General features: G+C 45.5%; 1 protein-coding gene across 3 annotated transcripts; it reads left to right on the top strand.

The window, feature by feature from the left end:
- The first annotated feature begins 1999 nt into the window (after nucleotides 1-1999).
- On the top strand, nucleotides 2000-20490 carry cmtm6 (CKLF-like MARVEL transmembrane domain containing 6). Of its 3 annotated transcripts, none has more exons than XM_085424001.1 (6): nucleotides 2000-2115; nucleotides 4566-4686; nucleotides 13045-13221; nucleotides 16768-16866; nucleotides 18029-18215; nucleotides 18318-20490. In XM_085424001.1, exons 2-5 carry the CDS (start codon nucleotides 4573-4575, stop codon nucleotides 18188-18190), a joined length of 552 nt encoding a protein of 183 aa, XP_085280127.1. In that variant the 5' UTR covers nucleotides 2000-2115; nucleotides 4566-4572; the 3' UTR covers nucleotides 18191-18215; nucleotides 18318-20490. The 3 variants fall into 3 exon arrangements, with proteins under 3 accessions (XP_085280127.1, XP_085280126.1, XP_085280125.1); XM_085424000.1 differs by adding an exon at nucleotides 2913-3075 and having other exon boundaries at nucleotides 18029-20490; XM_085423999.1 differs by having other exon boundaries at nucleotides 18029-20490.
- The last annotated feature ends 2649 nt before the right edge of the window (nucleotides 20491-23139 follow it).

The raw sequence follows: 23139 nt of genomic DNA, 5'->3' as shown, positions 1-23139 counted from the left end.
TATATATATATATATATATATATATATATATATATGTGTATATATATATGTGTGTATATATATATGTATATATGTGAGCGCTAAAATGACTCTGTTACTATGTTACTGTAGAGCCATCCAGTCGTTCTCTAAAATTGAACATTAACTTTCTTCAAAGTGATTTAAAAGTCCAAACATCTGGCTGGCACTACCCTCTTCTAGGTTTCCTGCAAAGGATTCTCATCGCATCATTATATGCAACATGCAGCTTCTGCGTGCTACAGTGTTTGTAGGATGACCACAAGGGGGCAGTATTTACGCTTTAAACAAAGCCACTTTAACTGGAAGTGAACAAAAGCTGAATTTGCAAGCAATAGCATTTGCCTGCACATAGAGCTTACACCGCTGTCTGTATCTGTCATCATCATCATTCATTTGCTCAGTAATAAAGTGACCGAGGTATTTCACCTTTTTATGAACTTAAAGAGTTTTTGGGGCCAGTTTAAACAAAGGGAAATTTAGCTGTTTATCCTGCTTGGTTCTACATATCAAAACAGCACTTTTAGCATGTCATATTGCACACCATATTCAGTACAGACATTGAGAAGCTCCTGTAACCCAGCACTGCTTGGACTAAAAACAATCAGGTCATCGGCATACATGAGATGATTTATCAATGTTTTACTGTATGGACAGATCATCAACATATAAATTAAATAAAATTGGAGACAAAATCCCACCCTGTCTAACACCATTGCTGACACCAAAGGGGGCAGAAATACTGCTTCCTCATTTAACCTGCATGTTCTGATGAGCGTACCAGTAAGAGAGAATCCTCACGATGTACTGAGGAACTCCCCGTCTCTTCATCTTATCAAAAAGTGTTCTGTGGTTCACTCGATCAGAAGCCTGAGAGGCATCAATGAAACACATGAGGACAGATGAATTTTTAGCCCTGTACAAACTGACTATTTCCTTGAGTCACATGTCAGTGTCACAGTGGCACATGTCAGTGCCGTGCTTTGGTTTGAAGCCAAACTGATTATCCAGAGAAGAGATGAACACTAACTCTGTCAAACAGGATTCTTTCTAACACCTTAGATAAAATACTGGCTAGTGCAATCGGCCTGTAATTTTCCAAACATCTCACTATTGCAGCTTTGTCCTTCATAACTGGTACCTTTACCAGACTCAGTGCTGTGTATTTTAATATGCCATGAATCATAAACCCAGTGAAGCAGAGCGCTAGAAGAGGAGCTAGCCTTAAACTAGCATGTTTTAAATGTTCTGCAGTGATGTGATCCAAACCAGAGGATTTATTATCAGATAACCTATGAATGGCTTCATATACTTCATGTGTCCTTACACTTATTGTGTCATTGCTCATGTCAGAATTGTCCTCATATGGTTCACTTTTTATACAGTTAAACGACGCGCTGTAATGCTGTCTCCATAACGCTGCAATGTTATCTGCCCCAGAAACACCTTCAACAGTTGATGGCAGAGATGGTTTACAGTTATTAAAAGCAAGTTTATTGAACCTATTAGTATTATTATTATTATTATTGTGCTGAATGCTGTTTTGGTCACTTTGTGTTTTGGTAACATGTTTCTTGTTCGAGTCCATTGTTTTTCTTCCTTGTCGCAGACACTGTCTTAGTCTTTTTTTCTTATTTTTGCCTCTTCATGTCTTAATATTGTCTTGTTATCACCTTATTTATTTATACTTGACATCTTATTTTGTTTCAATTTTTCCTCTTTTTTAACTTTATTTCCTTTTTCTGAATTTTTGTCACTCTCTGGTTTTGATCACTTTGTGTTTCATTTTGTTACTTTTCTCTGATTTTACTTTATTTCCTTTTATTGTCACCTTTTTTAAAGATTCATTTCATTTTTGTTTCTTTTCACGTATTGTGTCACCTTTTCACGCCTTTCTGTCTTATTTTGGTTGTTTGAAACTCTTTCCTTGTTACTAGTGTTGAGCACCTTTATTTTGAAAATCTTCCCGGTGTGTTAGGCACGGCAGGGCAGAATGCGGAAGTCTGAGTAATATTAGAGAGGAAGACGGCTTCGAGTTGAGTCTGAACTTTACAGCTGGAAACTTTATCTTCGTCCTCAGCGGCAGAAAACTGAACGGTGAGTTTCTGAACATTCGCGTTTTTATCCACTTCAAACTTTATCCTCACTTCCTGTTTTAGTGGTTACGTTACGCAGATTTCAGGCCACCATCAAAAGTCAATACGAAGCCCACTGCGCGTCCGTTTCACTGGAAGTGCGACGTACGCCAGACTTCTTTCAGAATTAGGTCAATTTTATTTTCCAGGGTCGTTTCTGGAGAAAAGCGCTGAATTAAAATCATCGCAGAATCTTCAGATATTTAGTGACCGAGCCGCTCTTCATTTCGGCAGCAGCCTCTTCGTCTTTATCGTGTATTTGATCGCGGGCCGTGTAGGCTTAAAAAGTTGGTTTATCACCGAATAATCTGCAGAGTAGGGGCGTGCCGTGTGTTCCGTTTGTCGGGACACTCTGACTGGACCTGTAGCTGTCTGTAATCACAAACTCGCTCATTATCAGCATTTCTCATTGCAGTTCAGTGTTGTGGTTCAAACATGGCCGACTAATGGCTTCATAAACTGCTCTTATCACACCTGAGCTGTGCTCACCTGCCCCGATCACTTTCGCTTTCACTACTGTGAAAATGAGAAATTGATCTGAAATGTCCTCGCAGCTCCGCGGAGAAGCTCCACGGAGAAGCTCCGCGGAGGCTGAAGTGCAGACGGACGCGTGCAGAAATACATTCAGCGACCTTTCAGCGCTTTTCACTTCATTTGTACTGCGTGACGTCATGTCGACCTTGTTGCTGTTTATGAAGACAAACGAGCCTGACGCCATATTTAGATCTGAGCTTTTTTCTTTCACTGTTTGTTTTTAAGGTGGACTTCGTGTTCCGGCTGCTCTGAAACAGGGATTTCCCATCGTTGGACATGAATACATCACATCTGTCCTTAAATCCAAATCACTGCTTTAGTTTTCTGCTCAGCAGCTTTAACTTCACGTTCATTCAGCGTTTTAAAAGCCTGTAATCCCACCTGCTGTGTAGGTGCAGCTGGGTATTATTATCACTATTATTTGTTGTTGGTGGGATTTTAAAGGTGGTCACGTGGTTCCTGTGGAAGTGGGCAAGCATTTGAGATATTATAAAATGACTTCGTCTCCCGTTGAATGTGACGTAAACTAGGGCTGTGCGATATGACCAAAATCTCATATCCCGATATAAGAATTCTATCGTCCGATATAAACGATAATAACGATATAAATCACAAAAAAATAATATTTAACATTTTCTGTAAATTCTGTGAATCTCGGGCAGCTCGACTTGCGTGAAGTGTTTCCAGCTGCACGTCCTTTACCCGGAGTCAAGTGTTTTAACCGATGCACGAAACTATACATTTTTAGACATAAGTTGTAATGCTGTTTTCTTTGTATTTATTACACGGCGTGCTGCGGGTTGCCTGTTCTAACGTTTGAGTCTAAGGTTTATTTTTTAGCACCTGGCGGCTCTTCTTTACTTCTCATCCATAAATAATCTGCTCTTTCACGTGATTCAGTTTATTTTGAAAAGTCTCAACAGGATCTTGAGCTTTATTGTGAAAGGTTTACGTGGAACATAAACAAGCGGACACGCGAAGGTGTTCCCGTCGTTGTTGCTAACGACAACGCATAAAACAGGCGCTTGTCCGTCAGTAGTGTGGTTATTTACATATAAGAGAAAGAGAGAACTTTAAGAAATTAATATAACCACTGCAGTGACCATCAGAACGATGAAAAAATATTGCCGTAAACAGTTTATTTTGCGACACCACGAAACAAACGATAGCGTAAAATGAAACGATAGATGTTTTTATATCATCATCCGATATATATCGTTATATCGAACAGCCCTAACGTAAACCAGGATTCAGTGACGTGAGCTTTGACCCCTGACCCCCTGGGACTGTGTGTTGATGTGGTTTCCGGTTCTCCTCCTTTGTGAACTTTGAGGCTGCTGCAGAGATGAAGTCTGATGGTGGGAGGAGCTTTAATAACGCTGCTGTCCTGAGAGCTGGCAGATCCGAGGCCTGCAAATCCGAAGCGAGGTTAACGGGTTAGCGAGCTTAAAGCCACGGTTTTCAGTCCTCTTTTCACCATCACCATGGTAACTGATGCTGAGCAGGCCTGACTTGAAGTGTGTTTAAAAGTGCCACGTCTGGATTCTTTAGCAGTTTTTGTGCTGAAGGAATTTCTCTATGAAACCTGCTGAGCTGGAACTTACCGACTCCGCTGAATGAAGCAGGTTGGGGCAGCAGCATATGTTGCCATGGTGATGTATCTTTGCGGTTATCCTTTCAGGTTTACCTGACGGTCCAGGTAAGCCTGAAGTTTCCTCTAAGCCGCAGGTCCCGCCTCGTGCTGCCGGCCTCTGGTGTGAGATTCGAGTGACATTTATGGCTCTGAAATATTAGCACTGCAGCTTTTTGTCCCTTTTAGAGCAGAAACCATGAGTGTGTGGTGTTCGTGATCTGACGCGTCTCTGTTCTCTCTCTCAGCTCCATCATGGCTGAACCAGTTTATACTCCCACCACGACCCCAAACCCCGGAAACAGCTTCTGCCTGATCCCTTCGGCCCACCTGGACAGAAACCGCTTTATCCTAAAAGTCGTTGAAGTGGTGAGTTCAAAGATGCTCAGACTCATGTGACTCTTCATTAGCCAATGAGATGCTTTCGTTTAGCATTCATTCACACCTGCAAACACACAAACTGTGTGAAACCTTCAGGGTTTCCTCATCGTCTCAGCTCATTGGCTGAAACTTAAACGTGTGTTTGCAGGTGTGTCGTAAAAGTCTGAGTCTGCTGAAACTAAGCTTCATTTCTTTCACTCCTTGTTTGGATTACACTGAGCTGCTCTGTGAGCTGACACTGCCATCATCAGTGTCCTCTGTGTGCTGCACGTCTGCAGACCTTCAATTAAAACTGTTCAAGTAAAATATTCAGTTAAAAAAAAAATCACGACCTTCCTCAGATTTAAAGTTAAATAATTAAAAGTTGTTTTTATTTGAAATCAATGATATTTAGTTGGAATAAGAATTATCGAGATTGGGATTATTTAAACATTAATGTTGGTAAATGATTAAATCGTCCTTCAGAGTAAGTTTCAGATATTTGTATCGCTCTCAGGCTCTGGCCCGACCTGCACGCGCTCTTTAAACTTCCTTTAACAGCGAGGATCGCGCCCCTGCAGGAAGACGCCGGGCCCTTCCTGTGCAGAGGTGCTCAGTTTCCTGTCCGGTGTGGCAAACAGTAGCTCAGTCTGAAAGCTGTGACAGAAGAGCAGGTTTCTGATGCTTCAGAGAGGAAAGATTCATTATTTAGGTGCTGAAACTGTGTTTGACATGTTGCTGAAACTTTGCCTCAGATGTCTTAAAAGACTCTTTGTCTCTGCTCCCTCACCTCTGACTCTCTGCTGTGGGTCTGATGTTTCTGTAACCGTCCACTGTGCAGGAAAACAATGCAGCGGCTGCTGCGCTGTGACTTCCATGAATTATGCACATGTGCAGTGATCCTCAGTCAGAGTCAAACACTCAGGTTCTCCTGCAGCTCAGTGTTGGTGAAACAGAGTTCAGCTCTTTACATGTCAGAGCTACAGAAGGAGTAGCAGTGAAGAAACGCACATGCAAACACACGGGGCCCGAGGCGTGCCTGAGGCGTGCCCGCGGGGCCTCGGCTCTGCAGATCATAACAGTACAGCTCAGAGAAAAGTGACCACTGACCATCTGCAGGCTGGACCGTATAAAACAACCTGAAGCGACGAGTGATGTCTTGGTGGCCAAGCCCAGCTGTGTAGCTGACAGGATCTGTTCTAGTTTCAGCTCATTTCAGGGTCGTTACTGTGGAAACCCCCCAAAAACCGAAAGCAACCGGCTGCAGAGTCGATCCTCTGCGAGTCTCTGCAGGCTTACGACCATCAGCTGACTGACAGGAAACACTGAGTGTGAGAAATGGTGACAGGAATCCAGAACAGTCTGCACTCATCATCGGTCTGTAACGATGATGATGATGATGACTTGTTTGCTGCTTTTAAAAAAGACTTGTAACTCTGAGCATTTGTACAGCTGAGCTGGATCCATGCAGGTGAGGTGATGCTGTAATGTCCTGGCAGGCAAACATGCTAAAATAGGCGAGGAGTGATGAAGGTAACCAACAATAATATCATCGCTGTGGACAAATCCTCCTGGACCGAGACCAAAACAACTCTGCGCACCTTTCAGGATTAAACCAGGTGCACTTGTGCTTTCACCTCAGTTTGTTTAGGATGTGCAGCACGCTCCTCACACGGCCTCCCTTCAGGCTGCTCAGCACAGGAAATGCCTCCGCAGTTTGTGGCGCGTTGACAGTCCACTGCCAGTAATCAGACAGGAAGCTGCTCCACTCTCCTGCAGATCTGTTTAAAACGGGGTTTGCAGCTGGAACCAGATGTTTAACGGAGGCCTGAACAGAGCTGATGTGTCTTAGTTTGACCTCACGAAGCGCTGACCTGCTCGTGTTTAATAACTCCAAAGGAAGGATCTGTCATCAGCGTAGTCTTGTTTCACGAGGGATCCCCTCGCTCTTATTGTGAAAGTTCAGTTGCTGCTAACTAACTCGCCCAAGCACATCCTGTCCCGTGTTTCCCCCTCTGATCCAGTTCATGTTGTGGTGGTTTTTGACATCTCTTCAGTCACACGTATTCCAGCAGCCGGAGGTGGACGGCAGCACCCCCACCGTCCTGGGAGACGAGCAGACTAACAGACAACAACAAGAGTTGCTGATTATTTGCTCGTCTATTTGGTACGAAGTACTTCAGAAACCAAACATTTGCAGAGCAGAGTTACGCGTGCGCCTGTGTACATGTATGAAATTATGTACACAGCGGTGATATTACCACAACAACACTGTGGGACATGAAGCTGGATCTGCAAACCCCGGTGGTGCCGCCTCTTTAACAGTTGGGCTGTGCGCTCTTTACAGACGAAGAGTCGTCTGAGCTAGAGCAGGGCGATGCGACCGAAATATTTATCACGATGTACATTTGGAAATTTGCAATAACGATATAACTGACGATATAATTGATGCGAGACAAAATACTTTACAACTCCACAACTTTATTAGTGCAAAAAACATCAATGTATTTCCACTGAAACAAGCAGCTGTTTTTTATCTGCATTAAAGTTATATAAACATTTAACAGCGCAAATGCAAACTCCTCGCTGACAGTTTAACCAAAAGGCGTTTCCAGTGGAAACTGGCCGACATAACCTCAGTGTAACCATGTATAATATCCACAAACCTTAAAAAGAGGTCATACACACACAATACGGTAACATTATGTTGAAGCGCAGTACGTATCACTCCGCGAGGCTCCGCCTACGACAGCCGTAACGCTCCGACAATCCATCAAGCGGTGCGGCTTCGTAGCTCAGCAAAGTCGTACTGAAACATTTGACAGATTTTCGAGCGCCGTGCACATAAAATCGTTTCGAGGTCAGTAAACACAACCAGAGTTCATACATGAGGCACACGGGATTATAAGGGGCTCTGTCGACTTTCAGACAAATCAAAGGATGATTTTAAGTGCGCCGTATTTTCCAAACAACGCGGTAATAACGACGGCCCGCTAGCATGCGCTACCAAAAATAGTGCTTTGTTGTGTATCTGACGGACGAAAGCTAAACCAGTTCCACACCAGTGAAGCTGCAGCGTTTTACAAACCAGTTCAGGTTCATGGTTTCATTCAACGATCCGCTTTCGCTCTTCTGGTTCTGCGTCGCCGCCATGTGCGCATGTAAACAAAGGCACTGCACATGCGCGTTTTACCCATATTCTATCGCCATGTTTCATTTTCTTATCGTTGCCCAACATTACACCAGTGTTATCGTGAACGGTATGATATGGCCCAGCACTAGTCTCAGCCGACAGCAACACAAAACCTGCTGCTGAAGTCAGGCGCTCTTAGATAAACCGTGTTACCGCCACGCACCGAACGACTGCGCGGAAACACTCCCGGCGTGAAACGTGCTGACATCTGTGAGTGTCACACCACGGTTCCAAAAACAAGAAGCGAAATCTGCGTCAGCTGCTTTTAAGCTGACTTTTTAAAAGTGTCGCTGCGTCAGTGAATCAAGCAGATATTCAAACACAGCAAAACAAATGCACACTCATGTTTCTGTCCATTTTCTCCCATCAGCAGGGGGCGGAGACTATTCCATCTGGCGTCGTACTCACACAGGTGGTAAACACATTCATGTGTATGTCCTGACCTGTGTGCACCGGAGTGAGGACGCTTTTATTGCTCTCAGAGCTGCATGGCAACCACTGGTTGCTAGGGAGAAATGTATATCTGTTGCTTTTGTGCAGCGATATGGCAAAAGTTACCGACAGTTTCACTGAGAGCAGTTAGCGAATGTTTGGAGACACGTCTGCGATCTGTTCAGGACCACTCACTCTGGTGCAGCGCTCTCTCTGCATCTGACCTCTGACCTCCAGCAGCCAGTCGAGGAACGTGCCGTGGTGTCTGCAGGCCGCTGCATGTACCACACGTGTGCAGGTGCAATGATGACCAAACCAGTCTGTGACTTCCTGGTTACAGGAGACGGGGATGAGGTCGCTTTGGTGCTTTTAATGTGGAGGTTCTGTCTTAGCTGAAGTGTGACTCCACACTCACATCCAGTCTGTGGCTCCGGGCTCGGCGGCTTCTACATCACAAACTTTAGACACAGAATTTAACAGCAAAACAGGAAGTGGAGGTTCGTTTGTTGGGGACTGTTTTCAGGACAGATGAATGCGCATTAGCAGCCGGACGGTGAGGAGCGGGATGGGTTGGTTAGCCGTGCTCCGTGGTGCGAGGGAACCAGTCGCTGTGTTTGTGTGTGACCTCTCTGTGACTGGATCTTCCTCATCCAGCAGCTCTTCAGGAAGCTGCAGAACGGGAAGTGAAAGTATTGCGGAGCGGTCAGTTTGGCTGTCGTTAGCAGATCTCAGAGCTGCTGTTGCAACAGCTCAGTGAGGTGTTCGGTGGGAGGACGACGCCTGCATCCGGCCCCGGGAGTCTGGAGGGAGCTGGCGCGGGTGGGTGCTGGGCAGAAAGAGGATGTGCGGTCAGATCTTTGTGAAACCTTCCTGCAAAATAAACTGAAAGCCACAGACTGAAGGAGGCCCAGGTTAATGTTTTTCCACGTGGGCTCCACCAGAGCAGCTTTGCATGAGTCACAGCTCAAAATAATCCATGTTTATGTCCATACTCAGCCTCTGTCCATCTAAACTTCTGATTGGCTGCCCCTCATAACTGCAGGTTTGAAAACCAGTATGTAGCATTGCGTTACACTTAACCCCAGTCACCACATGCATGTGCCGTCTGCCTCCAGCCTGTTCATCCACAGAGGTGTAGTTACAACAGCTGAGTGTTTGGGTGGATGTAGACCACTGCAGGCGGAGGACTGCAGTGGCGGAGGACTGTGGACTCAGCTGTGAGAGATTGGAACAGTCTCTGACATTAATCCGTTTTGGGCATAAATCCTATAAGTCGTTTAGATCCTCGTCATGTTGCTGCTTATTGTCTTTGTTTTAATCATGTTAGAAAAATATAAAAATCTCTGAAAGTTGAGAATCGCTAACAAACACACACATGCACCTCCTGGTCGTCTGAAGGTTAAAGCAGCGCGTTTGCTGTTGTCCAGCTCCAATCCCTGCCTCTCCAGGTGCTTTTACAATAAAAGCTGTCCACTGTCTCAGTGCTAAATAAGTTTATTGTGAAACAGACAGGAAGTCCCGGTGAGTTTTTAACAGCAGCTTCACTGTAGACTCGTGCGGGATTCCCACTGTGACTTCCTGTGGTGAGTTTAACCCCAGTCAGCTGATTCGCGCCGGGTCACGTCTCACCTGTCCGTGCTGAACAGGAAGTCTCTCGGGGTGATCTCAGGGTGTGCACGCTGGCCTGTGTAGGTTTCTAAAACCCAGCGTTTCATGAGTGACGCGTTTGTAACGTTCAGTGTTTTCATTACTGCAACGCCATCAGACGTCTGCTTTTACAGCAAGATGAAAGGACAAGAAGAGCTGCTGTTTTTCACACGAGCGACCGCAGAGGCGCAGCCGGGTGTCGATGCAGTTACTGCAGCTGTTTAAAGCGTTGATGAAAGAGGAGCATAAAGAACAAAACACGTCTGAGACACTGAGAGGAGCTGGGCTCTTTGTAGTGAAGCTTAGTGGAGCGTAAAGCTCTGAAACGAGCAAAGACACTGAACGCTGCTTCACCTTTGAACCCGTTAAAGCGTAACAGGAGGGACCATCAAGGTGACCTGAGCAGTTTGTCATATTTCAGGATCTTTGTGGGACAAAAGGACTCTGTGTGCATCACATTCAGTGATGCACACAGGCCTCGAATCAGAGCAAACTTCGACTTTCTGTTCCAGGTGACCTCAATTTCATGCGAGTTTCCAACCCTAAGACCTCAGATTTGTTTTTGAGGTTGTACATCGACGGTGAGACGAAGCTGTCAGCGTGGAGTTCCACATTACCGCCCCAGGGCGAGAGCGTTTTCGCCCGCCCTGTTCTGCAGAGTCGCCTCTTTGTGTTCCCTAAAGTAAACCAGCTTGGACACGTGGAGGAGATCCAGCGCCGGTGACGGACACACGGTCTTCTACAGACATAAACACAGCAGAGGTGCACGAGAAGGTTTTTGATTTCCACACTGCTCCCACTCGCTGCCTTTCTGATTTGACTTGGAGATTAATGTTAACAGCACGGTGGCGGCAGCCTGACTGATGACAGCGATGCTGGAATTCAATCTTTGCATATTTATGTTCGTATAGTTCCACGTAGTGAGGGAAGTGAGAGCAGATCACTCAGCACGTGCAGGATGTTGGTGACGGGCACAAACACAGTGGCAGTATTTACAGAAACACTCAAAAGTCACTCAGATTCTCTCACGTTTCACGTTTTCTGCTCCTAGAACCAAGAAATATGCGTCCCTAAAAGTGTTCTGGTGGTACAGAACATGTAATCAGATTACTGAAGGAGAATGAGTCATGTCTGTGTTGCTGACTGAAGGATAAAAGTATCGGCGCCGCTCTCGCTGACGTCAGGCGGTCTGCTGCTAGCTCTGTGGTTCTGGGTTCGTCTGTCTGAAGAAAAGCACAAAGCCTTTTTATAAGCTGAGGCTCACTTTAACATGGAATATTCCTCCAGTTAAACTCGCCGCTGTAACGGAGACAGAGGCTGGCGTTCGGTTTAACCACGAGGACAAACACGCGACAGCGAGAGGAAAGTATCCCTGCACACGTGCACAGACGCTGGTTTGTTCCGCCTGGTTCCTGATGATCCCGACTTTGGATCCTGGTGCTTATCTGTCGGCGTGACGATCTCCTGGGTCTGGACGAGCGTCGACTCTACTCTCAGCTCTGTCTTTATGCTCATTTTGCAGCTTTACTCGTGATTTTATTCTTTTACGAACTACCTCATGACCACGGGTGAGCGTTGGAACGTAGACGTGCTCTCAGTCATCTCATGTCCCACCTTCCAACCACCGTGAGCTCAGAGGGAGGGCTCTGCAGAGAGCCGCGGCCTCAGGCCTGAAGCTGCCGTCTCGTCCCAGCTGCTCCGCACTCGCCTACGAACCCGGAGGTCGTGGTGTGAAGAAGCCGACGGGACGGCGTCACCTGCAGAAAGGAGGTGTGCAGCTCTGACACGCCCCTCGAACGTTTCAGACGGAGGAAATCTGGCAGGCTTGGACTTTCTCGAGAGTGCATTCGACACATCGTGTACTTACATCTGGACCAATCAGAGCACACTAGTGTCATTTCTTAAGGTTTCTGTCCTGATAAGTGGTCAGAGAGTTGGTGTGGTCCTGACTTGCTCCTTCAGCGGTTACAGGAAGCTCCTCCTGCACTGCGCTGCTCTCTGAGTCATTTAAAGGTCTGTTTACATTCACAACACGAGTATTTCTTTATAAAAACAAAGTCGAGTGTTTGGGGCCTGGAAGAGCTCAACCACAAACTCCTCCATGTTTGTAGTCCAAACATCACCCCCTCCCCAGGCTCGTACTGCCTGCTCTTTCAGGTCCCCAAACTCAGGGGGTCTGAGGGGTGAAGCGCTCCTATCGACTCCTGCTGGGTGACGGTCTCGTGGTCTCGCCGCTGTGGTGGTTCAGATGTGCTCAGGGCGTCCCTGCGATGGCTGCTGGTGTGGAGCAATCGCTGTTGTTGCCGCCCACACAGAGCTGAGCGGTCGGAGCGGTTCAACCACAACTTCTAATGAAATGCAGCAGAGCCGGCGCCTTTGTGTTGTCACGCCGGCCTGAAACTGCCAGCAGCCGCTCAGACTGGAAAGAGACGTCACATTTCAACAAATAAGCTGCCGTCGTCTCAGACAAGAGGACGAATACACGGGGCAGCAGCTGACAGAGGCTGGAGGGTCTGTTTCATACAGGAGGAGGAAGTGGTGACTATCAGGTCAGTTTCTCCCCGTGTGTCGTAGTTGCAGCGTTCGATGCCGGGAGCAGACGTGCAGAATAAAACAAATCAAACACGCGGAGCGTTTTTGGCGCCTGGTGAATAAGTGAGCTGCTGAAGAAGCTTTCAGCGGGAAAAGTGAAACAAAATAACATTTTATGCAATTATTTCTTCATAATCATCGAAATGTCTGACAAAATATGAGAATAATCATTATTGTTATCATGTCAAACTGCAGCCCACTGTGGTCCTGAGTGGGCCGGTCCACTGAAACTGCACGTTTTATTGTAAGACTCAGGTTTAACTTGGTGAACCTGCAGGTCCATCTCTGCATAGCGCCGTCCTGAGTAAGTGGACGGCCGTGGTTTCACAGGCCGTGACAGATTCACAGTAGTGTTCACAGGTCGGGCTCTGCTTTAGGAGAACATGTCGCTCTAACACGCCGACCGTTTGATGTATGAAGCCAACAGGAGTGGTCCCAGGAGCCACCCTGACTTGTGTTTCTATTCTGTGCTCACCTGTGCTGACTTCCTGTTTGTCCCTCAGGTGCTGTCCTTCATTGCCTTCATCCTGGAGGAGACTGTGGACAGCTGCTTCACCTGCTCTCCTCTCTACTTCTTTGAGTTCGTCAGCTGCACGGCCTTCCTCTTCACCCTGCTGCTGCTCGTCCTCCTTTCTACTAAGCTGCATGAAAAAATTCACATCGGGGCCTGGCCCACTGTGGTAAGAACCTGGAGATCGTGTTTCAGTCACTCTTCTCCGCTCGCGTGAGAAAGATTCAGAAGCTCAGTGACCTGAACAGAGTTCATGTCTGGCTTTATTTAGAGTCACTTCCTCTTTCAGAGCACAGTCTTTGTTCAAGCTCACTCCAAACTACAATAACGACCCGACCGGCAGTCGTTAGAGGAGCAGGTCGCTACATACATGTTCAAAGTAACCCGAGTCGGCCCAGCACTCGTTCATGAGCTGTCCAGAGAGTGCTGAGCTGGCATTAACCCGGCAACACATGATGCTCGTGGTCCGTGTTATTCATAATCCAGTCCTTTGACTTCAGTTTACACATTTAATTTTGCATCGTTTTGAATTTCTGGACAGATGAGGAACTTTTTACTATTTTAACCTTGACTATAAAAACTGTCTTTGCATTGGTTCGCTGAGCTGCAGCATCAGAGCACGGACAGCGCAGCATGCTTTCGGTCTGCGATGTCAGAGTAACTCTGAGGGAGTCGGGTACTCGTGTGAGTACTCGAGTAAAATCAGTCTGAGGAGGACGCGTGGCGGTGGCGTTTGTCCCGGCTCTCCTCCTGCGAGCTTCGCTGTCGTCTCGCACCAGAATGAAAACAGACGGTTTATTTTAGTCTCTCCCTGATGACACTTCCAGCTCGCAGTCTTTCATCTTACAGCGTGGGTGCAGTGAAACTCGAAAACGAGAAGCGGACTGTTTTCTTTTTGCAAATTCAGACTCAGCAGGGTGGAAATGTTTGCATGTGGAGCTGCGAGTTCGACAGCTGTTCTCAAAGCTAATGAGGGTTCCAGCTTCAATCGAGCCCTCGCCCTCTGCCTCTCTGATTGGCTGAGCACAAACCAGGCCGCCCCCACCTTATTTGTTTTTCATAGAGATGAGATTTAAAGTTGGCCAGTCAAACGAAACCTCCCTGTTAAATCATTCACGTGGAAATGAGCCACCTAAATAAAGATGCTCATAAATAACTTCAGATTAAAGTAATTAAAGCGTTCCCTCATTTTCACGTCCACATGGAAAAAACCTGCTCTGAACTTTGAACCAGGAAAGCGTGGGATTGGATGCGAAGAGGGGGAGGGGTCAGAGCATCAAGAGTTTGATCCAGTAAAGTTGGCGTGAGTTCACGGCTGGTATCTGCAGCCGTTTAAAGGCCGACCTTTGAGAAATGGCGGCGCAGCTTCATTGTTTTGGTGTCAGCCTTAACTCTGCCAGAGACGCTGCTTCCTCTGCTTTTCAGAGGAAAAGTGAGCGTGGACAGGAAGCCGGAAGCTGAAGGCCGAACCTTTCCGCTGCACTGATTTTCAGCGGCGCTGTCTTTCCACCGGAGGCCTCAGCTCCACCGTGGTGTGTGGAAACAGGAAGAGGACACCGACCGCAGCGCGGTGCTCACTAACACCAGTGTCTGCTCAAACGGCTGACGAGCCACAGAGTTCTTCCTCATCGTAGCCATTAAAGAGAAACCTCAACATGACGAGTCTGCCCGCAAAGAAACACCAGACAGGAACAGCAGCAGCTGAACTTTCACAATAAGAGCACGCTGTCACAGGGAAGCGTGGTGAGAGGCATTTGAAGCCCACGCTTCCACAGTCAGGTTTCAGAGGTGACCCGTTCCCATCTGTTTTATTCCTGCTGCTTAGGAGGGGCAGCCAATCAGGAAGAACTGTAATGGCGGTCCGAGTGTGTCTGTTTGCTCTGTGTGGTCTTTGTAGTTTAAATGAAGCTGAACAAAAGAACAGAGGAGCTGAAAAAACCGTCGATATGAGAGAAGCGCAGAGGCTGAAGCATTTTAGCCACCGCCTCGCCATCAGCGGCGGCTTCCTGTTTAGCACTCGGGCCTAAAGGCTGATGGCGTCGCCCTGCTGTCAGGCAGCGTGGACGCCAACGACTGTGACAACGTGAGAACGAGGTAATGTAAGATTGTCACGGTCGCTCCACAGACGCATCTACTGTGTGTTTGACGAGTTTGGATCTCAGTGATCGGGAACGTTTGTGAACATCACCTTTCACTTCGGTGCCACAGCGAGTGCCCGCCAGCTGTGGTGCGTTTAAATACGAGTACGAGCGGTCGAGCCTCGTTAGCCTCAGAATGATGGACTTATTCGTTCCCGCTAAACGATGAATTAAAACGAGATACGGCCCCAAACTCAAAGCGTGCACCGCACCGTGTCTGCAGACACGCCTCACACCCGCAACAAGTCACACAAAGTCTGAAGTCAGAACTTGGTTTTATCGCAGCTACGACTCTAAAGACGTCCCAGAGTACGTACGTACACACACACACACACACACTGTGGCTGAAAACCAGTAAAAGCAGCTGTCATATAACTGTGTGATGCTGCCACCTACAGTCTGCAGACTGAACTGCACTTGTAGCCTCCAGTCAGAGTCCAGAGTGTTAGAACTTATCTTTGTGCCACTACTCTGAGCGCACGTAAACAGAGTTTTCAGGTGCAAGTGTTGTATTTTGAGGAGAAATTTATTTTGAGTGAACAAACTTCATTGCTGCGTGCAAAAAATGTATTTCAGTGTTTGCTATTATCTCCACACACACAACAGCAGCTCCTCTCGCTCAGTTTTTGCACTTATGCAAATATGTGACGTCTTGATGAATCGAGCAGATATTTGAAGTTTACACAGAAACATTCTCGCATGAAAATATCTTAAAAGTTTATTTTGTGACCCAGAAAGAGTAATATTTCAAACTCTGCCACTCTGTGTTCCTCCGCCACTGCCTCCTTTGAGTTTTGGATGAAATGCATTCTGGGATATTGCATTTTGTCATTTCGAGCTGATTGGAGACCAGAACAGCCAATCAGATATTTTTGCATCCAAGTCTGTGATTGGCTGGTTTTGTGGCACAAATATAACGGTGTAGAGAAAGAGTTGAGCGCGCACGGGCATAAACGTTGAGAGCGCGAGCAAGCGCAAAAAATGAGCGAGAGGGTGTGTGTGTGTGTGTGTGTGTGTGTGTGTGTGGATAACAGCAAACACTGAAATACATTTTTTGCACGCAGCAATGAAGTTTGTTCACTCAAATTCAGCTTTTCGTCACTCAAAATAAATTTCTCTTCAAAATGCAACACTTGCACCTGCAAACTTTGTTTCATGCGCTCAGAATAGTGGCACAAAGATAACATCATAGAACTGATGGATCAAAGCAGCAAAACATTTTAACACACCGAGACTTGTTGGATTGTAGCTCTGAATATGAACTTGGACTTAAACCAACGTGTGGATGTTCAGCAGGATTGTCTCCATGAAAATCTGTCACATGTGAAGTATTACAAACAGAGCTTTATTATTAAGTACAGTGAGGCCGTGAACGGTGAGTCGAGGGTTCAGCATGCTGAAAAAAATCCAGACTCAAGGCTCAAAATGAAGCGTGTGGCTGTTTTACGTCACGCTGCAGCGCCTCCAGTTTGAGAAAAGTCCACTTTTATTGTTTTGTTGATCCGGTCAGATTGAGGGCGGCAACTCGGAGACTGTCGGAGGCGCTCGTCTCACCTTCTTCTTCTTCTCTTTTACAGGACATGATTTACACCGGGGTCATTGCTGTGCTGCTCTTCATCTCCTCCTGCATCTTCGCCGCAGATCGCGGCTCTTTGGTTCAGGCAACCGTTGCTGTGGTGAGAAAACGTCCTCGGACTCGCACTACCCTCCTTTCCTACCTCCTGAATCTTCCTTTTCCTTTTCTTCTATATCTCCTCCTTTCCTTTCCTTCCTGGCTGACAGTGTGTGTTATAGGGCTGCCACAAAGGATTATTTTGATAGTCGACTAGTCACCGATTATTTTTGCGATTAGTCGACTAATCAGATCATCATCCATTGGACGTACAAGTACAGCTTATTGCACCAGCAGCATCTGCTCTTATATAACTATCATTAGCTTACAGCTTTAAGTGTTTAAGGTCTGTGCTAACTAAAAGTAAAGACAAGATGATAGTTTATTAAAGTTTAATGACATTTGCAGATTGTTTCGGTGAAGTTTAATAAACTCCTTGCTATCTAAAATATAACAGGACACCGGAGTAAACTCTCCAGCATCTCACACTTCTGATAATCAGCTGTCTGCTTGATGTTTATTCAGCTGTGTAAAAACTATAACTTTAATCTCAGACAAACTGATTTACTCAGGAACAAATAAAATACTAAAAAAAGCCAAACAATAACATTTTAAGTTATCTAAGTGACTCATATATCATGTTTAACCTGAGTAGCGAAAGATGGCGGTGGGTTTGAAAACGATCTGCCAGGAGTCCGGTGTTCTCACGGCTCTAGTTAGCCTAGCCCCCCGGCTAGCTATCAAGCTAGTGGGTAACAGACGTCTCCGAAAACGTCGGAGCGCTTTTGAAAATATGCGGTGTCTTGATAAACTGAGCAGATATTTGAGGTTTACACAGCTACATTCTCGCCTGAAAATATGTTAAATGTTTATTTTGTGACCCAGAAAGAATAATAAGAGTAATATTAAAACTAACTAGCTGCCGCCATTGTTGGAAACTGAGCTGGGCTGCGCTATGAATTCTGGGACACAGCTTCTTCTTCTTCGGGGTTTAACGGCAGCTGGCATCCTTGTACATGCAGTGCTGCCATCTTCTGTTTCAGTCCGTTATTACACTCTTAAATCCTGCTACTTATTCCTGCGTCTTTTGGGATCTTACAAAGCTTCAAACGACGCGTCGACTATTAAATCAGTCGTCGACGATTTTGATAGTCAACCAATCGTGGCAGCCCTAGTGTGTTATCAGGTCACCTACAGCAGCGCTCTTCTTCTTCTCTGTCGTCCAGGTCTTTGGGTTCTTGGCGACTGTGGCGTTTTCCATCGACTTCAGCCTGATGGTGAAGAGCAAGGGGCTTCCCTTCCTAAACAAAGACAAGAAGCAGGAGCACACTAACGGCATCCAGACGCCGGCAGAGGAGGAAAGACTCAAAGCCAACGAGACAGTTTAAGCGTCTTTCTGCTCATACGCGTGAGGTCGCTCATTACTTTTCCCAATATTCCTCTAACATGATAGTGAAGGGGTGGAGCTTCCAATGCTGACCTCACGTCCATGTTTTTTTTTCTTTTTAAATCCAGTTTGTAGTTCTTTTCCCAGCGCTGAGGGCGCTCTGTTCAGAAATCATCACCCTGTCGCTGTGCAGAGCGCCGAAAACGAGAGACACTAAAACCATCAAACCACTAAATCTTCTGCTGTAGTTTAGATTGTAGGATTTATTTTTACGCAGTTTGTGATAAACGCTTTGCTTTATCGTCCTGTTGTCATAGAAATAATCAGATGGACAAGAAGGAAAATCACAGAAGTGTTTTCGAAGGCGTCGGCACCTCCGATTGGTCCGAGTCTCTCCAGCAGAATCCTGATATTAAAATATATTCTCCTTACTTTTAATTTGAATGAAATGCTGCACACTTTTACCTCCTCAGACCAAGGAAAATATTCCTGATTGTTGAAGTACCGTCTGTGTGCCTGAACGCCTCACGATGCTCAGGTCGAGACTGAGAGCGTGCTAAAGTTGATTATTCATCAGCCTTACTTGTGTTGAAATGACTCGGAGTGTCCAGCAGGGGGAGACGTCTGCTCGTCAACCATCCAGGGGCTGTTTCATAAACGCTCATTTAGTTGATGCAGACGAGTTAAAGTTCATTTCATGTTTTTTATCTGGACACTGTGGAAATGCGGTCCTTTGCCAAACGTGCCTTAGTCCTCCTTAAATTCTCCCTGTGGACCAGTCAGGTTTATCCATAGCCTGTACCTAAAAGATGGACCTAGCTGCTGTGACATCACCTGTTGGTTGGTGATGCACGCTTCTTTTTTTTTTTTTCTTTTTTTTTTTCTTTTTTTTTTTTTGAACGCTTTCACATGAAACGAGCGACAGACTTTGTTTTCCTACCAGAGTCGTCGCCCCCTGCTGGACATTACAGAGCATTAGCTTTCAGGTCTTTTAATGTTTTGTGTCACTCTTGACATTTTAAAAGTGAAATTGTGCCTTTTTTTTAAACATACTTTTTTACTTCCTGTCTGTGTTTGATATCTTTGATGCCGTGTGGACAAATATGAATATCGGGGGTAATTTAGCAAAATCAGCTCAGAGCTTTTAATGATCTCTTTTAATGCTTTTATTAACTGTTATCACTAATTATGGCCTTGATTTTGGGCTCAAGCTCATCAGATAAGGGAGAGGACTCTTAGTGACTCTTGGTGATTCTAATCGCTGACGTGTGAATGTGTTAAAATGTAACAATGAAAGGGTGAATATCAAAGTGTTTGTTTGAGGTTTTCTTCCGTCTTTGCTCTCTGCTGTTGGCGGCTGAAGCTGACGTAGCTGCAGGTGTGTGAGGGCGCCGTGGAGGGGAAGCCTCCGCAGCATCGTTAAAAAGAGTAACATTAGAGAACTTGAAAAGGATACTGCGTGCCTACAAATGATCTAAAATTGAAATGTAAGAGGAATGGAGCTCTTTGAGTGAGCAGGGATTCTCCTTTTCTTCCTGTTCCTGCAAGTTTTTCCTCCCGTCTGTCACTCGCTGATGGGTTTTCTCTCCAGTACTGTCGGGCACCTCTGTCGTTGTAAATGTGTCCGTGGTTCAGTAATCCGTCCCCCCACACACACCCACACACACACTCAAACTTCACTAAAGTCACATCAAACTCTAAATTTTATGCCCAGAAAATGAAGCGGACTGCAGTTTAAAGGCAAACGCCATCTGTTTTTGTTTTTGTTTTTTTTTACTACAAATGTAATATTTTTAAACGTTTAATTATAAAAAGTGTTTTTTTTTCTTTATTTCTGAGGTCTCATATTTTTTTCTTTTTTTGTTTTGTTTTTTAAATTGTGTCCATTTCTCCAAAGTCTCAGGAAATAAAAAGTCACATTAACCATGAAAATGAAATCAGTGAGAAGTTTGAAATTCAGAAACATTTGAGAGCACATGAATCAGCAGACTAATAAAGAACAGGTTTTTATACAAACTTTTCTACGTTTGTAAAAATGAAAAACACTCTGTGATGACGAGGACATTTGTTAGTAATCACAGTACACTGGACACTTCCGTGTGTGTCGAACAATCCAGAAATCTGAAATCATTTCTATTTGGGACCAAGTAAAGTTGATCTTCGAGACAGAGCCCGTTTGTTTTGTATATAAGTTTCTCTGATGTTTGTCAGCCTGTGTGTGAACGTACGGTTAGGATTTCACTGTCTGTAATAAATTGCTGCAGTTTCTTTCTGTCAGGTGATAAAGAGATTTTCAATAAATACACGTGTTCGGTTTCTGTTTTCACCCACAAACATGAAAAACTTTTTGGACTGAAGGTGAGTTCTAGAAAAATCTGACCTCATGTTGAAACAGAAATGGTGTCAAAGCACCCATAGCTTCAGGAGGGTCTCTGAGGAACTCTTCATTAAAATTACATCAAACTTATGTCCTAATAAATATATTCCTCGCAATGAGGGAGGAGCTTCAGAGAGGGCGTGGCCATCTGTGAGCCTGTGACCTCCAGTTGGTGGAAGGCTGAAGCACAGAGCAGTGTCACGGTTTCACCTATGACGAACTTTTTATCACCACTGGAGAGGATTATTCTCAGTCTTCATTAGTTTTACTGAACGCTTGCTAATATTAACGATTTGTGTCAGAATCAGGAGACTTTGTTTCCATTAAACATCAAAGTGCAACATGCATAGTAAAACTACATTAATGAAAGAAAAAAGTACTGTGGCTGTGTGATCATGTGTGTATATGCAGATGACAATGAAATCAAAGGCTGACATCATCAGTAAGTAGAGAAATTTACATTACACATGCTTCCCTTAGGCAGTATCATCAGAAGACATAACGTCTTGATGCATCTCAATCATCCAGGTAAGTAAATCTCCAGAAGTTGATTCTGTTCATCTGGACGTAGCGTTTTGTGGGAGAAACGTTTCGTCATCATCAGGTGACGTCTTCAGTCTCAGCTGACTGCAGGTCTCAATCTTATAAACAGTTCATTTGCATAATGACTGAAACCAGCCCACTAAAGGAACAATGGGCTGGGAGGTCAGGTCCTTAATCATAATTATGCAAATTCTCATGACCATTGATCAACAACCACTGACCAAAACCCACTGATCAAAGACCATTGACCAACGGCCATGAGTACCATTCGCAGAGGCTGGAAGATCAAGGTGCACCCGGTGGAGGTGGGGTGCAGGGGCTTTGTTGCCAGTACAACAGCAAAGCTGCTTAGAGAGACTGGGATCAGAGGACAGGCGCAACGGCAGGCTATAAGAGAGCTAGCTAACACTGCTGAGAGGACCAGTCACTGGCTATGGTTAAAAAGGGCTGACATCACTCGGTCAGCTAACCACGAGAGAAAAGAAATTCTCCGCTCTTCTTCCCTTATCTGGGAGGCAGTGGGGAGGAAGAGCGTACAGCCGGATCCGGCGGGGAGGTGTGGGAAGCCAGATCGGGCGCCCCCCTTCCAGCTCTCCTCTCTGCTCTCTCCTATCTTGTCCCTTTTGTCTTACTTCTCTCGATCACCTTTTCTATCCCTTTGAAGAAGTGAGGCTCCATAAATGCTAAACAGGTGAGTATTATTTGTAATAATAATAGATAGAAAATAAACTGTAGGAAACTAAACAGAAGAAAGAAGGAGAGAAATAATAAGTTAACATAAACCACTGACACTCCAGGGCCTGACCAACCCTGGCAGGGCCTCCTTGGATGAGGGATTCTAGTGATAATGGCCGAAACACCCGATGAATCCAAGGTCCACTGCTGATGATGTGTCCCAAATTTAAAATGATAATCTAGATCAGATCTCTAATCCCTAAACCTAACCAAGGAAGGAAAATGGCAGATTAGCCTGGGTAAAAGACCGGCAGTTGAGGCACACAACGATGCGTGCTGCTGACAAAGTTTCTGGGCTTTCCTCATAACAGCCGTCCCTCAAGAGTCTCTCCATCTAAACAAGCATTATCAGGGACTGTAACACCTAGTCCTCACTGAATCTCTGTCTCTCTTCCACAGCATGTCTTTATCCTGTCTTCCTTCTCTCACCCCAACCAATCACAGCAGATGGCCCCGCCCCTCCCTGAGCCTGGTTCTGCCGGAGGTTTCTTCCTGTTAAAAGGGAGTTTTTCCTTCCCACTGTTGCTAAAGCAGTGGGGATCGTATGCAATGTTGCCTGTAATTTTTCATGTGTCTGCGCAAACACACAAACACCCTGAGCGGTGCCTTGGACCACTGTGAGTAACATCAGACGTGTGCAGTTTAATTCTTCTGTTAAAGTATTTCTGTTAGAATACACTGGAACTTACGAATACCCCATTTCATGAAAAATTCAAGTTATGAAGGCGCTGAACGGCGATATTTCTGCCCGTGTTACGGCAAAATGCCCGCGTAACGAAATCCGCTGGCTCTGATTGGCTGAGCCTCCAATGCCCACAATGTCTTCTGAATCACGTGACAACCCCTTGGCTTCCGTACTTGCGTTTCGCTGTTCCACTTGAACGATTTATTGTTGTTCTAGTTAGCAATTAGCCTACAGCCTATCGTTCAGCATCGCCTCACTCAGAACGCGCGATGGGTGCTTCGACCCTCGGGAACAAATCGGGGTTCCGCTGTAGCTCTAATTAAGTGCATTAGCCCACTTACAGTGAAAAGTGCAAACATCTTGTCCATGACCTGTGCAGTATATTAACACCAAATTGGAAGTGAAAATTACTTAAACCCCAATTTTGAAAACAATATTTTTTCATGCTCTGACTTGTATAACGAGTCTGTGTGAAGCTCCTGCTGTGGTCTGGGAGACAGTCCTGGAACTCTTTGTCTGCAAAATACACTATTTAATTACCAATGTTGGGCAAGTTATTTTGAAAAAGTAATTAATTATAGTTACTAGTTAATTCTTCAAAAAAGAGTTT

The sequence above is a fragment of the Rhamphochromis longiceps genome, linkage group LG11 (genome assembly GCF_057381845.1).
Source record: "Rhamphochromis longiceps isolate RC_006_pf linkage group LG11, R_longiceps_female_GT1.1, whole genome shotgun sequence".
Classification (NCBI taxonomy): Eukaryota; Metazoa; Chordata; class Actinopteri; order Cichliformes; family Cichlidae; genus Rhamphochromis; species Rhamphochromis longiceps.
This window is presented reverse-complemented; position numbering and strand designations above follow the sequence as displayed.

Coding starts and splice junctions, on each gene's coding strand:
- cmtm6 (XM_085424001.1), top strand. CDS start 4,573: ATGGCTGAACCAGTTTATACTCCCACCACGACCCCAAACCCCGGAAAC. Junction 4,687..13,044: donor TCCTAAAAGTCGTTGAAGTG/GTGAGTTCAAAG, acceptor TTTGTCCCTCAG/GTGCTGTCCTTCATTGCCTT. Junction 16,867..18,028: donor TTCAGGCAACCGTTGCTGTG/GTGAGAAAACGT, acceptor TCTGTCGTCCAG/GTCTTTGGGTTCTTGGCGAC.